At 56.6% G+C, this 14657-nt stretch overlaps 1 protein-coding gene across 1 annotated transcript; it reads right to left on the reverse strand.

Moving 5' to 3' along the window:
• Nucleotides 1–1063: 1063 nt before the first annotated feature.
• Nucleotides 1064–14113, reverse strand: FAM78A (family with sequence similarity 78 member A). The gene is made up of 2 exons (XM_032418822.1): nucleotides 13223–14113; nucleotides 1064–1646 (listed from the first exon to the last, which is right to left on the reverse strand). Exons 1-2 carry the CDS (start codon nucleotides 13543–13545, stop codon nucleotides 1118–1120), a joined length of 852 nt encoding a protein of 283 aa, XP_032274713.1. The 5' UTR covers nucleotides 13546–14113; the 3' UTR covers nucleotides 1064–1117.
• Nucleotides 14114–14657: the final 544 nt, after the last annotated feature.

The following is a 14657-nucleotide window of genomic DNA, read 5'->3' on the forward strand; positions in this document are numbered from 1 at the left end:
CCCAGAGCCGTCTGCAGCTTCTCCCAGAGCACCTGGCGCGGGGTGGGGGGCATCTCCTGAGAAGGAGCCAGGAGGGAGGTTGCCTGCCTCTCTTACCTTGGAACTAAATCTGGCTCAAGGTGGCTGGCCTCCAGGCTTTTGGGGCCAGTGTGGACAGAAAAGGGAAAGACGCAGGATAGTGAGATATGCGTGTGGAGCTACCTGTGGCCGGGTGCTGAGGACTGAGATGGCGAGAATCCCAGGGCTCGGCCCTCCCTCTCTCCTCCCAGACCCGCCCCAGGCAAGGTAAGGCTGCCAGAAGAAGAGGAGAGGAGCGGCCCCAGCAGATCCACCCCGTGGGAGCGCAGAGGTGCCTTCTCCGCAGGTATGGGGAAGGGGGAGAGAAGGGGCTCTTTAGGTGGTCGGTCTGGTTTCTGGTTTCGTTTCTGCTGAAACGAAAGAATGAGCAGCTGGTTTTAGGTCTAAATCTGTCCCCCTGCCCCTCTCTCAAGACAGCCGGGAGGAGGGCTCAGGTGCCCCTCTCTCCTCCCTGGCCCTGCCCCCTCCCTCACCTCTAGCAGAAGATGAACAGTCCGGTAGAAAAGAGATCCTGCTTTCTTTGTCTGTTTTGGGCTTTTTCCATTAAATTCAGCTTAAGGCAAAAGTTTGGCAAAGCGAGTCTACGTAAGGCCGCGTGAGGGAGGACGAGGGGAGCTGCCATGGGGGGCTGCCACTCACAAATCAGCAGCAGCTGCCAGTCAGGGTCATAACCAGCCCCGCCTCCTCCCGCCCAGAACCTCTTAAAGAGGTGTTTAAAAAAAAAAGAAGAAGAAGAAGAAGAACTGAAAAAGCAGTTGTTTCGGGGAGTCTTGCAAGTGAATGACTGGAATTGCCAGAAAAGGAGACCCAAGGTGAAGGGGGGACGTGGGGTTGGGTGTCCCGGCCGGGCCTCCCCCGCCCCGAAAGGAAGCAGGTGCCAAGAGGGCTGGGGGAGGCCATCCCGGGGCATTTGCACAGTGAGATCCGCCCGCTCGAGAAGGTAGAGTGGTTGTATTTTGCTGAATGACTGAAGAGTCCGTGTGGGTGTTGTTGGAGCAGTGTTATTATTTGAGTCCAGCCTAGCAGGGCACGCTGGCTGTTACCGGTGCTTGGGTGGGATCACCACCAGCGGCTGCCCGTACTTGGGCCGCCACATGAGGACCTGAGCGTCGTTGGCATTGGGCTTGACCAGGGCGCTGGGCGGTATCGGCTCGTTCTTGCTCAGGATTTTGGGCTGGTCCTGGGCGATGGGCTCCCGCAGCCTGGCGCGCTGACCCAGGGGCCGGTTGGGGTTCACCTCGATGCTGAGCTGCATCCGCCAGTGCAGCGTCTGCAAAATGATCATGTCATTGGTCGAGGTGTTGGTGGCCACCAGCCACGTGGTGAAGCTCTGGTCCCGGTAGATGTTGGTCAGCTTGGCCACGTTGCTCTCACTGACGGGCACGGCCCACGTGACGCTGGGATAGAAGTTGTCGTTCATGCTGATGATGAACTTGGAGTCTCTCCTGGTGGGACCCACAATGGTGCACGTCTCTGTGGTGTTACCGTACCAGGGGTAGTTCACCCCGTCTGAGTCACTGATGGCCTCGATCTTGCCCTCCTGGAGGTCCGGGAGCTCCCAGCTGGACCTGAGGACAGGAAGGCCAGTTTACTCAATCAGCCAGCCACGAGGCTGCGTTCCCCCCGCTCTGGGGTGAGGGGGTAGGGGCAGACAATACACAGACATCCACCGTCCCATCTGGGTTCCCCCAGACACAGCTGTTCTCCTGCATCATCTCAAATCAGTCATCACTGCTGTTACTATAATAATAGCTCTCGGACAGAAGAGGACACCAGCCTGTCTCCCATGTGGCTGGGGGCACAGCGGCATCCAGGGAGCCCCCCCTCCTTGGACACTCATCAACAATCATGTCCATCCCACCAGACAGATAAAGACAGTGAAGCCGGGGCCGGGGGAGCTTTTCCAGGCAGCCTGACTTCATCCAGTGCTGTTTCCACCTGAGCACCCGTAATACCAAAGCTCAGGACACTCTGCACCCAGAATTCTGCACAACAGGGTAAACCAGCAATGCCCTCCAGGATATAGTACTTTACAGGATGCACTCCTGTTCACAGCAGCAGCATTCACAATGGCCAAAAGATGGAAGAAACCCACGTGTCCATTGGCGGGAGAATCGATAAACAAAACGCAGTCTATCCACACAATGGGAATATTATTCAGCCTTAAAAAGGAAGGAAATGTTGCAATATACTACAACATGGATAAACCCTGAAGACATCATGCTGAGTAAAATAAGTCAGACACAAAAGGATAAATGCTATATGATTCCACGTATAGGAGGTTCCTAGTGTGGTCAAATTCATAGAAACAGAAAGTAGAACTTGCCGGGGGAGGGGGAGGATGGGGAGTCAGTGTTTCACGGGTGCAGAGTTCCAGGCGGAGAAGATGGAAAAGTTCTGGAAACAGATGCACAACGATGTGGAGGTACTTAATGCCACCGAACTCAAAAACGGTAAAAATGGTCAATTTCGTTAGGCGTATCTTATCACTATAAAAAGATGCACTCCTCTACCCAAATGCATCATTTGATGTTAGCAGTTAGCAAATTTGGGGACACTCTGGGAGGGATGACTAGGAATGCGATGTTGCTAATTTTCCTGTTTATTTCCTTTCTGTTCTGTGTTTATTCCATTGAAAAAGGCACAAATTAGGGTAACACCTGCCTACTAGGCCACCTCCTGCCTGGGGCCCTGAGCTCATCAAAGTCCCAGGGAACTGGGGCAACAGCTCAGACGACCTCCCATTTCTGAGGTGCCCACCAGTCCCCGAGAGCCACCAGGCCACAGCAGCCACGGGTGGGTGGTAGCAGGATGAGCCTGCTGATCCGGCTCCCCTCGCAGGTGGGTACCTTGGACCAGAGAAGGAGTTTAGGGTCGCTGTCCTGGATTTATTAGAAGCCCGTGCCTTTGCCCACCTGTGCCCGGGCGCCCGGAAGGCACCCACTCTGTCCTCTCACGGTGGCTACACCCACTTGCAAAGGTTTTTATCAAAGGCAGAAAATAGGGCACCTGCACGGCTCAGTCAGTTAAGTATCTGACTCTTGACCTCAGGTTAGGTCTTGATCTCAGGGTCATGAGTTCAAGCCCCAAGTTGGGCTCCATGTAGAGCCTACTTAAAAATAATAATAATAATAAAAAGGCAGAAAGTAAACTTGCAAAAGGAACTTTGCTCTTCCACGGCCCCCTTTCACTGCCTAAGAGCCGGCTTGTTTTGAGGGAGTGGGACTCAGCACTAGAATGGCCCCTCTCTCCCAGCCTCAGGTTTGCTTCCCTTCCCCAGCCCCCAAATGCCTGAGCCTTGGCTCAGTCACAGACAGATGACGGTCCCCATGAGCTGGCAGACAGCCGTGTCTCATGTGGGATATTACTCAGAACCAGGTCCCAGGGCATCTGCCTTCAAATCATCACAGGCCAGCACGGGCTGCCTCTGCTCCCTGGGGTCCCAGTCCCTGCCCCTCCCCCTGGTCAAGGAGGTGGGAAGGAACTCGGGTAAGGGCACAACTTCCGGGGGACACAGACCAGCCTGGATCCAGCCCCAGTCCAGCTACTGACTGAGTCACAAATCTCCAATCCTCTGTTTTCTCATCATTTTTTTTTTTTTTTAAAGATTTTATTTATTCATTTATTTGAGAGAGTGAGAGAGAGAGAGAGCACATGAGAGGGGGGAAGTTCAGAGGGAGAAGCAGACTCCCTGCTGAGCAGGGAGCCCGATGTGGGACTCGATCCCGGGACTCCAGGATCATGACCTGAGCCGAAGGCAGTCGCTTAACCAACTGAGCCACCCAGGCGCCCTGTTTTCTCATCATTTAACTGTGGATAATTCTACCCACCTCGCAAGGTTTTTGTGATGATTAAATTTGTTAATATAAATGGCAATACATGGAAGCTCCTGGAAACCAACTGAGGGAGGCATTTAGAGGTATGCCGGCCCTGGCTGACCTGAAGCTTTTTTGACCCCAGTTACAGTTTTTGGACGATACATGCTTGGAAGGGAGTGGATTGCATATGGTCACTGCCTCCTCTAAGATTCCCTGTTTGCTCTGGAATGACCTTGGACTTCAAGGCAGACCCTCAGTCCTTTGCTCCACGGCATGGAGGGGTGAGCTGGGACCCAAGCCCTGCACCCACTGAAACTTCTCCTTTCTGCCCAGCAGAGATACTGTAGGTGCTCTGGTACACAGAGGCCACTGAAAGGGGTGAGCTAGCCTCCCAGGACCGCACACGGACGCAAGTGCTCGGCCAATGGGTCGATTGGGAGTAGAGGCATTTTGTGGGTAAGGGCAGACGCACCTGTGTCCACCTGCACACACGGGAGCAGAAGACACGGGTGTCCCTTGTGTCTACCCCCTTGGGGTATTCACTGGCTTCTGCTGGTCTTCAGGGCATGACCAGCTAAAGAACTTGTGGGACCCAGTGCAAAGCAAAAACTCAAGATCACCTGTTCAAAAATGAAGACTTTCAACATGGCAACAGCAGAGCACTGAACCATGCGAGGGGCCCTCCAGAGCGTGGGCCCAGTGCAACCCTGCAGTCTGCACACCCAGGAAACCGCCCTGCTGCCACGGGCCGCCTGTCACACTCCTGCCTTTGTCCTCTTAAGCGTGAGAATCCAAAGGACAGCAGGCCAGTCCAGGCTTGAAGCTGGACTTCAGAATGCTCTGGGATCCCCTCGCATCACGTCTGAATCAGACTCCTCAGCCTCCCTCACACCCCTTTTCCTGTGGCAGTCCCCATCCATCATCCAGTCACCAAATGTTTGCAGAGCACCCGACATCAGTGTTTGCAGAGCACCTGCACCCTCTGGGCACCTGGCACCATTCTTGACTCTCCTTCTCACCTCTAGATGCCCCCCTTCTCTTTGCCTTCACCCTGGCCAGGACCTCTGCCCAGGTCTCCCACCCTCTACTCCTGCCTCCTTCAATATTCCCCAGAAGCCCAAGTGATCTTTTAAAAACACAAATCTGTTCCCACCATCCCTGCCTCCAACCCTGTTAAATCTGCCATGACTCCTCATGGCCCTTGAAGCCGATGCAATCGAAGCTCAGGACCCCTCATGCTGGGGTGCACACACATACACACCTTTCCCAGGCTCCAGACCCACCAGCCACTCTCAGTTCCTCTAATGGGCCGTGCCCCTCCTCTTCCCGTGCCAGCTCAGGGCTACTCATGCCTCAGCCCCGGAGCCCCCCAGGAAGCCCACCCTGACCCTACCCCGTATCCGACGCCACTCCGTCCTCCTGCTGCTGCTTCCTGGCACATGCACATGGCTGATTAAATAATCATGGCATCGTTTGCTGATGATCTCTAGAGGGCAGGAGCCAGGCCTCCAGCATTTGCCCTGGTGCCGGGCCTGGCCTGGAATCAGGCAGAATGAGTGCTGGCAGCCTGGATCAGTGACAGTGGGCAGCCTGCCCAGTCTGTCCTTCAGGGCCTGGGCCCCATAACGGGGTCTCCTCAATGAGGTTAGAGCGGCCCAAGCTGCTCCTGTTGGTGCGCTGTCTCACCTACAGCCACTGCCCCTCAAACAGCCCCTCCCAGCACGCGGCGGCCCCGCGAGGACACCAGTAGCAGCGCTCGTTCCCCAAGCACATCGGGTGTGCCGGGTACCCCGTGTATACACGTCCGCGCAGCGCTTCTCCTCAACTACCCGGGGCCAAGACTGGGGCGCGTTTGATGGCGGAGGCGTGGAGACAGCAGAGGCCTAGCTCAAGGTGACTCAACCACAAGGTGGCCGGGCCAGGACCCACAGCTGCCAACAGACCCTCACTCAACACGCGCACACGCGTGCGTACACACGTATGCGGGCATATACGTGCACGCGTACACACACATGCACGTGCACACACACAGGCTTGCCCAACACTGCACATACACACACAGCCACACACGCACATGGGCATTCACGCGAGCTCTGAGCACCACGACTGGCCGAGGACGTAAGTCTGCAGGGGTTATAGAAAGGCCTTCCCTGGGGCCTCCTGGGTCGCTCAGTCAGTTAAGCATCTGACCCTTGGTTTCAGCTCAGGTCGTGATCTCAGGGTCCTGGGATCGAGCCCCGTGTCAGGCTCTGCGCTCAGCAGGGAGTCTGTTTGGGATTCTCTCTTCCTCTCCCTTTGCTCCCCTCCACCCCTCATGTATGAGTTCTCTCTCTCTCTCTCTCAAATAAATAAATCTTTAAAAAAAGAAAGGAAGGAAGGAAAAGAAAAGCCTTCCCTGGAGACTGAGGAGGGGTGGAGGCTGTGCTGAGGGGCTGGGAAGCATCACCCAGGACTGGCCCAGGGCAAAGGCCTCTCAGTGGAAGGTGAAGGAACCCAGGGATGCCCAGGGCAGCACCTTGGGAGGGAAGCACCTTGTGACCGTGGAAGACAGAAGCCCAACCCTCCCCGTGGCTCTAGGAAGAGCCCTGGTCCGTGCCGGGCAGGGGCGGTGAGCCTGGGCCTGGGTTCTCTCCCCAGCATGGATGGCCCCTCGCACCCCTGGGGCTCCCCGCCTCTCCCAGGGCTCTGACTGCATTTTGAGTTCTGGGCCTCAGAGCCGGACTGGCTCAGCCCACCAAGCCTCAGAGCAGAGTTTCCAAGCTTTACATCTCTGTTCATTTTGATCTGTCTACATATCTCCTGTATTATTATTCACTTAAATTTTTTTCTTAAAATCAATCATTTTTAATTTTTTTTATTTTTAGTTTTTTAAAGACTTTCTTTTTTGACAGAGAGAGAGAGACAGCAAGAGAGGGAACACAAGCAGGGGGAGTGGGAGAGGGAGAAGCAGGCTTCCCATGGAGCAGAGAGCCCGATATGGGGCTCGATCCCAGGACCCCGGGACCATGACTTGAGCTGAAGGCAGACGCTTAACGACTGAGCCACCCAGGTGCCCCAAATCAATCGTTTTTTAAAAACTACATTCAGTTTTTCCTAAGAAACACACTGAAATAACATGTTGGGTAAGCCAGATGTATTTTTTTCCCTGACATACATTAAAATAAATATGCTGCTTTAAATTCAGATTATACTTAGGCTTAACCAAGATCACTTAAATATTATTTCACATCCCACAACTGATGCCTGTCAGATGCTCTGAGTAACTTGCTTACAGACAAGGATTTGAGGCTTGAGGACAAAGAGGGCCACCCACACCAAGGCTTTTCTGCCCATGCTGGTCTCGGGGCCTCAGATGGGTCACATGGGCACTTAGGTCTTATCTTCCCCCACCCTCAGTTTTATAGATTTCATGGTTTGTACAATTTGCAAAGAGTTTAAATTCAGTAAAAGTTTGTAACCAGGAGCCCAGTTTCCCGACTTCTGCCCCATGAGGCCACCCACAGGGCTGGCCCCTTCCCACCAGGTGCCTGCTCTCCGAGAGAGGGTCTGGGGGTGTCCCCCCTCCCTGCCTGCTCCCAGGGTTTCCCCCAAACAAAAACCCCACTCCTTCCGGGGCCCAGCCCCCTTCTTTGTCCAGGCCACAGCCCCGGACCCCCTGGAAAGAACCAACAACAGTGCCTAATTTGAATTTTTAGTTATAAAAGCTATGCTTTATAAAAGCTGTGCTTTACTTTTTTTTTTTTTTAAGATTTTATTTATTTATTTGAGAGCGAGTGTGCACAAGCAGGGGGAGCAGCAGAGGGAGTGGGAGAGGGAGAAGCAGGCCTCCCGCTGAGCAGGGAGCCTGACATGGGGCTCGATCCCAGGACCCTGAGATCATGACCTGAGCTGGAGGCAGACGCTTAACGACTGAGCCACCCAGGTGCCCCCAAAGCGGTGCTTTTCTTTAAAAAAAAAAAAAAAAAAGCTGTAGAGAAAAGTATAAAGTGAGAAACAAAAGCCCATCTTCCATGCCTTCCCCCACCTCGCTGAGGTTACTCACCACATTACACTTTGGTAAACATCCTTCTAGACCTTTCTCTGCACAGACACACAGTACATGTTCCCACTCACAGTGTTTTCTTTTTAACAAAACTGGGTTCCTACCCTACATATTTTACAACTTCATAACAAAATGCAACACGAGGATCATTCTCTCCCGAGGCTGCACCTCTGGGTCTGCCTGGTCGGTAGTGATGGCCTCCGCATCTCTCGCACCGGACACAGACCGTAATTCCCCGCCCCACTGATGGGCGCCCAAGCTGCTCCCGGCGCTTTGCAGTTATGAACAGTGCTGGAGTTTCCAGCCTCATACCCACATCCTTACGCCCTGGCTCTTCCGTTCATGCATTAGGCAATTTTTTTTTCTTTTCTTTTCTTTTTTTTTGGTCAGGAGATTTTTTCTGTCCGCCTACTCTGTGTCAGGCACTGGGCCAGGTGCTCCAAGTCTCTGTAAGACAAACTCCACAAGCGGAACAGCACTGAAGGGCATGGCTGTTTGCAATTGTCATAGATCCAGCCAAACTCACCTTCTAGAAGCTGTCTACATCGTGCCCCCTCCAACCGCGGGTGAGGCTGGCCACTTCCCCCCACCCCCACCCGGGGCATTAGTGATCAGTTTCATTTCTGCCCGGATCTGGTCAGCGAACAACAGAGGATCTCAGGATTTAATCGTTATTTCCCTGATCACTGCGGCGGTCGGGTCCCTCCTTGCACGTCTCCGCGCGCAGCCAGCTTTTGTTTGCGGCACTGGGCACTCGGAAGGTGAAGGTTGGAGCCATCGCTTGGCTAGGGCCGGTCCATGGGGATCTCTCTTTGGGCCGGGCAGTCCTCCCCCCCACTTCCTCCCACCCCAAAGCCTGGAAACAAGGACTTCCCTCTCCCACCCACGCCGCCCTCGCCTCTGCCAGGGCCCAGCAGATGGGGGAGGCCGCCTTCCGGTCCCAGAGAGGAAGCTTCGTCCTCGATTGTTCTGTGCGGGCCCGCGCAGCAGGAAGAGGCCACGTGGTCCCCGACCGGAGCAGAGCAAGCCCCCTTGGGCAAGTGGCCTCAGGTCTCAGAGGTGGCTTCCCCAGCATAAAATGAGGACCCCATGAGGTCCTGGAGACACAAGGGAGGAAGGGGAGCCGGAGCAGCTGTGCACATCCCTCCGCCTGAAGCCTCAGTCCCTCCACCCCTGCCTGGCCCCTGCCCACCAGCCTCCCACGGCCCTGACGGCAGGTGTCACCGCACTTCTGGCTGGAAAGACCCTTCCTTGCAGGTCTCCTCACTCACGGCTCTCATGCTGTAGGCGGGCCGGCGAAACCCAGCCCAGAAGAGAGCACAGCACTACCACAGCAATCTTTCTGCTGACCCCACCAGGCATTGCAGGATTAACGACGAACTCGCAGTATTGGCGGGGCCATGGATCGAGTGCGTGGAATGCACCGGGCACCGTGCCGAGCTCTTAACGCGCCTCATCTCATTTAGTCCTCACAACCACCCAGGGAAGGAAAGGACCGTTCTCCCCATGTCATAGATGGGAACAGAGAGGCTCAGAAGGGTTAAGAGACTGGCCTCAAGTTGGCAGCTCCAGTGTAGGGCGGGAGCTGGGATCCACACCTGGCTGGACTAGCGCGTGGGGAGTTGCACCGTCCACCCACAGAGACCCTCTCTCTTAAGCTCTTCTCTCCCCTCCACCCCCAACTAGCCCTGGCCTTGGCCTCAGCCATGCCCCAGCCTCCCTGGGGGCCCCAGAGGAGGGCAAGCTAGGGACAACATGAAGCGCCTCCCACACAGGCTAGAAATTGTGACTTGTCACTTCGAAGGCTATGCCAGCTGACAGGTGGCGGTTGAGGAATCGTGGAGGATGGGGTTGTGGAGGCAGGTGTCTCCAACAGTTTGGAGGGGGGGTGGCTTTTAAAGCAATGTGGGTTGGTCGAAAACCATATAGAATCCTGTGAAGCTGGCATGGAGAGACTCACCATTTTGCAGCTCTCCTCTGGAGGAGTCGGGGCATTACTGAGGTGGTGTGCACAATGGTTCCGTTTCAAACAGTTCAAACCAGATGTCATGCTAGAAAGTTCTCCCGGATTAGAGATTAATTTTAAGCAGGGATAATGTGCAGGGGTATTATGGGTTTCAGTTAAGTGTTTGGAATTAATATTTTGAATACAAGCCTGTTTGTAAAGGAGAGAAGCCCTAACCTTAACCCCTGCCACCTAGCTGCCCTCTGCCCGGGCCACGAAGGCCCAGGGCATGGGTTTCATTTTAATTATTCCAATTGTGAGGGTCTTGTCCAGTGGTTCTCAGTCAGGGGCGACTCTGCACCCCTCCCGGGGACATCGGGCCATGTCTGGAGACAGTTTGGTGGTCCAGGCGGGGATGGAATGCTCCTGGCACCAAGTGGGCAGAGTCTAGGGATGCTGCTCCCCCATCCCACGGTGCACGGGACAGGGGCAGCTGGGGCCTGCCCCGTGGTCTCTGCTCAGTCCCACCTGAACACCCCTCGCTTTCTGTCATGTCGCAGGGTCAAAAAGACGAAAAGCATCGTTTGGCTTTGGGAGGATCACACCTAAAATGCTTGCATTTACACTCAAGAAGGAGCAGACATCGGGCTTTCTCCAAACGAGCCCTTCGCATTTCCAGAGGGCGCCGGTCGAATACAGAGCTCTACCCACGGCTCAGAGGAGCCACGCTCTCTGGTAATTCCACTTTTTAACACGATTTGGCCGATGAGTACTAAGTGGAGTTGCTTCCAACTCAGCGGCGCAGCCAAAGGGTGGTCACCTAGAACTGTTCCCTCACTGGGCCCTCAAAGCCGCCTGCGGGGACTTCTTTCCCTATGCCCCCTGACAGCTGACACAAGGCACCAGGTGACCGGCCAGGGCCCCAGAGCCAGGGTGGTCGGCTGTTCTGCCCCCGGGCTGAGCCCAGGAGGGGTCGCTGCACACGGCCCACCCCCCTGCCAGGGAGCCTCAGGCTCTGCCCTCCGCCTGGGGCTGCTCCTGCCCCAACTGGGGGCCCCAGGAAGGATGGGTGCAGGGGACACAGGGCCCCCCCATGCTGTAAGAGGTGCCCCAGGGAGGGGGAGGAAACAAAGGGAAGCAAATGGAGAGCAAAGAAAATGGCCTTCAACCTCTGAAAACGCAAATCATCCATGACTTGCACTATTTTTAAATTTTTTAAAAGGCAGGGAGTGGGCGCTGTGTAAAAGATGGAGACCCGGGCTCTGGAGAAACTTCGGGACCAGGAGAAGTTTGCATGTATCCGAATTCTGCAGTCTCGGCCACGGTCCTCAGCTCCTCGCGGACAGCAGGGCTCAAGCCCCTGGCTGAGAGAAGGACGGTCACGGTAACAGCAACATCAAAGACGACAACCCTGGGCCTGGCGCAGTGCTGACCGCTTGACAAATGTCACCTCCCCTAATTCTCGCAGTAAGCCAGGAGGCAAGGGCTGTGACTGGCCCTGTCTGCGGACAAGGAAACCGAGGGCCAGAGTGGCTAAGGTCACACCCTGGAAAGTGGCAGAGCCTGGACTCCGGCCCTGGTCCGCTCGACTGCAACCTAGGTGTGCACCAGGCACCTCTAACCGGGAAGCAAGGACTGGCGTGGAAAGGGAAAGTCATCTCGGGTCTCCGGCCTCAGGCCTGCCTCCAGCCATAATGCCTGAAAGGACGCAGAGCCACCGCAGGGAGGCTTCCAGCCCCCGGGCACAGACGGGGAAGCGGAGGCCCCAGCCGGGCCTGCCTCTCCCCACAGCACACCACCGTGTCTGTCTCAACTCAGCGCCCCTGGTTCTCCCCCACTTCCTTCCTCCTGGCGCTCCTATCTTTCCACGTTCTGCGAGACCCTCTGCCTTTCCCTCCGCTTCCAGGGAAGAAGACAGGCTTCGCCTAAAACCCCTAGAAAAACCTTTGTGTCTTGTCAGTTATCCCGGATCCTTTACAAAGTCCCAAAAGGCTTCTGGCTTAAGCCTTCCTAGGAGAGTCCACACCGAATAATTAAGAATCATGTTTTCCTTCTTGCCATGGAAAGTCGCCCCCACCTGGGTTAACAGCCACTTTTGAGAATCAAAACCCTTTTGGGTATAGACATCAGGTTGACAGAGGGACAGGCCACCCACGCACCTCCGTGGGGTGATCCTGGTTACACCCCCCTTTTACGCTTTACCACCTTCCTCTTGTTTCCCTTACAACTTCAAAGGCGCCCCTGGAACTGTTAAGTGGAGAAGCAACAAGATCCAGTGTCCTGCCACCCTCCATCCCCTCCTCAGCCCCTCTAATTTCGGGGGTGGGGGCAGGATGTTCTGAAATCAGCGAAAAGGTCCAACTCCCAGGGAACCCCCTGCTCTGCTCCTCACTTGCAGAACCGGGAAGCAGGGTGCACAGGGTGGGAGGCTGCCCTCAGGGCCTGCCTAGCTCCCTCCAAGGGACCTCGTGCTCCGAAAGAGCTCTTTTCACCACCCTATCTTAGGGCGGCCCTGAAAGCGAAGTTGCTTTCCTTTCTATCACTACTCTTTCCAGACCAGGGATGACCATCTCTGGGGCCAGAGAACATAGCAGGAAAGAAAACACAGGCCCCCCGTGTCCTGCACCAAGACGGGCATTGTCCTGGGAACATTCTGGAGACCAGGCTGGAGAGAAGAGGCCAGTGGGCTCCTCTCAGCTGTTAGGGCCCCTCTGGAGCCTTCTGGACACTGACACTGGATGTCTACATGCAGCGGCCTTCTGCCTTAGAGAGAGAAACACACTACTCCGTGAAACAAACCAGGTCTCTAAAACTAGCGATCCTCTCTAACAAAACACCATAGGAACAGCAAAGCATTCCCCCAGGTCCTCATGTGCCGCAGACACGAGTTCAAGCCCAGCACAAAGCACTGTACAAATAACCATGGAGGCATCCGAGGGCCCCATTCTCCTCCTGAGTATCGGCCACGGGTGCCTCCCAGGGAGGCCCGAGCCTGGGGGGGCCGAGTCTCAGCCTCTCTAATGGCCCCAGGACAGCACGCTTGTCAAATTTGCCAAAGAGGCACCTGGTGGAATGCGCCTGTACATTCTCGGCCTCTTGCAGGGAAGGACACAGGAACCCCAGGGGCTAGTGACAGAGGAAGGGAAGGTCCCAGAGCCATGACCCCAATCTGAATCAACAGGCAAACCCTTGAGGAGATCACCTGGCCAAGAAGAAGGACTCAGAGGCCACTTCCATACCTGCCTAAAGCTTCCCCTCTGGCCCCCCAGCCCCCACCCTAGGCCCCCAAGCTCCCCACCCTGAGCAGCCCCCCTAACACTTGCGGGGGGCAGTACTCACATGCCCTGCTCCCCGTACTGGTTGTAGAACTCCATATGGCTGCAGGCCTGAATCCAGCCGACGATCCAGGTCTCTTTCTTGGGGATGGGTGGCATGACCACCTGGGCCGAGGCACGGAAGTGGGGTGTCCGGTAGCGGAGCACCACGCTGGAGGACTCATCGATGCTGGTGGGGATGGGGTCGATAGAGGCTTTCACATCAATCACCGTGATACCTTCCCGGAAGACTCTGGCTTTGCCCCCGATGCTCTGAATACAGCCCATGGCACACAGTACCGCTCTGATCTCCAGGGAAGGCCAGCAGTCCCAGAGGAGACTGGGCATTGAAAGGATGGAGGCTGCCAGACCCAGTGCAGACAGTACTGCTCTCCAATCTCAAATCTCAAGACCGATATCCATAGGATAGAAAATTCACTGAGTACAGGGGGTTTGCATATCACTATCTCGGGCCTGTTTATAAATAAGGATTTTGCTGCATTTCAATAGCCCTGGGTTCTCTCTTCTTCTGCTAGCAGTGGACAAAAATCACCGATATTCTTTGGGTTAAAAAAAGGAAAGTTTGGAGGTTAATGGATAATCATGTTGTTCAGACATCCAGCCCTTCCGTGCCTCCCACGCGGGGAACGCAGCTCCGAGACGCTTCTGAAGTCCTAGGGCGAAGAAGGCGAAGGCCGGCAGACACATAAATGTGGAAGGCTCGTCCCCTGCGCGGTGCCGCCACCCTCGCTGCAGACGTCCGACTTCCTGCCCTTCTGCCTTCCGCACGCGCTCGCTCGGGGCACACGCACCGGCCCCTCGCCCAACGGGGCCCAATCAATGGAACAGCAGTTTCTGTTCGAGCGCGGAGGCCGGGGCGCCCTCGGGGGCGAGCGCCGACCCGCGGCTTCCAGGAGGCGAGCGCCGGGCTCCGGCCGCCCGCGGGGTCCCGGAGGGGCGCGGCGCGGCGCGGGTCCCCGTCGGCGCCCACTCGCGGGCGCGGGCCGACGCCCCCACGCGGGCGCGCCGCGTCCCCCCGCCGCTGTCGCTGTCGCCGCCCGCCGCCGCGCGGGGCTCCGGGGTTGCTCTTGGGCCGCCGCCTGGCTCGCCGCGGCCGCTGAGGACCTGGTGGGGGGTGGAAGGGACAGGGCGTCAAGGCCCGCCTCAAAGTTGAGCCGAACTTTGCTGCGGGGGGGCGCGCGAGGCGGCGACGCGTGTGCGCGGGGCGCGGGCTGCGGAGCTGACGGCGCAGCTCTGGGCGGTCTCCCCGGAGGCGGCGGCCCCCCCAACCCGCCCGCCCCGTCAGTGGCGGCTGCACGACCGCGCGCACCAGCGAATAATCGCCGCCCGTGACATCTCCGCTGACACCCTCCCGACCCGGGGTGGCGTGGGTTGGGGGGAGCGACCGGCTGGCACTGCAGTGGGCCGCGTGGACTTGCTGGCCCTGGCACTGTCCCCAC

Source organism: Phoca vitulina, unplaced genomic scaffold (assembly GCF_004348235.1).
Source record: "Phoca vitulina isolate PV1807 unplaced genomic scaffold, GSC_HSeal_1.0 scaffold21, whole genome shotgun sequence".
NCBI lineage: Eukaryota > Metazoa > Chordata > Mammalia > Carnivora > Phocidae > Phoca > Phoca vitulina.

Excerpts from the sequence above, each read along its gene's own strand:
- FAM78A (XM_032418822.1), bottom strand. The coding sequence starts at position 13,545 with ATGCCCAGTCTCCTCTGGGACTGCTGGCCTTCCCTGGAGATCAGAGCG. Across the intron at positions 1,647-13,222 it reads CAGTACGGGGAGCAGGGCAT|GTCCAGCTGGGAGCTCCCGG; the intron begins GTGAGTACTGCC and ends TCCTGTCCTCAG.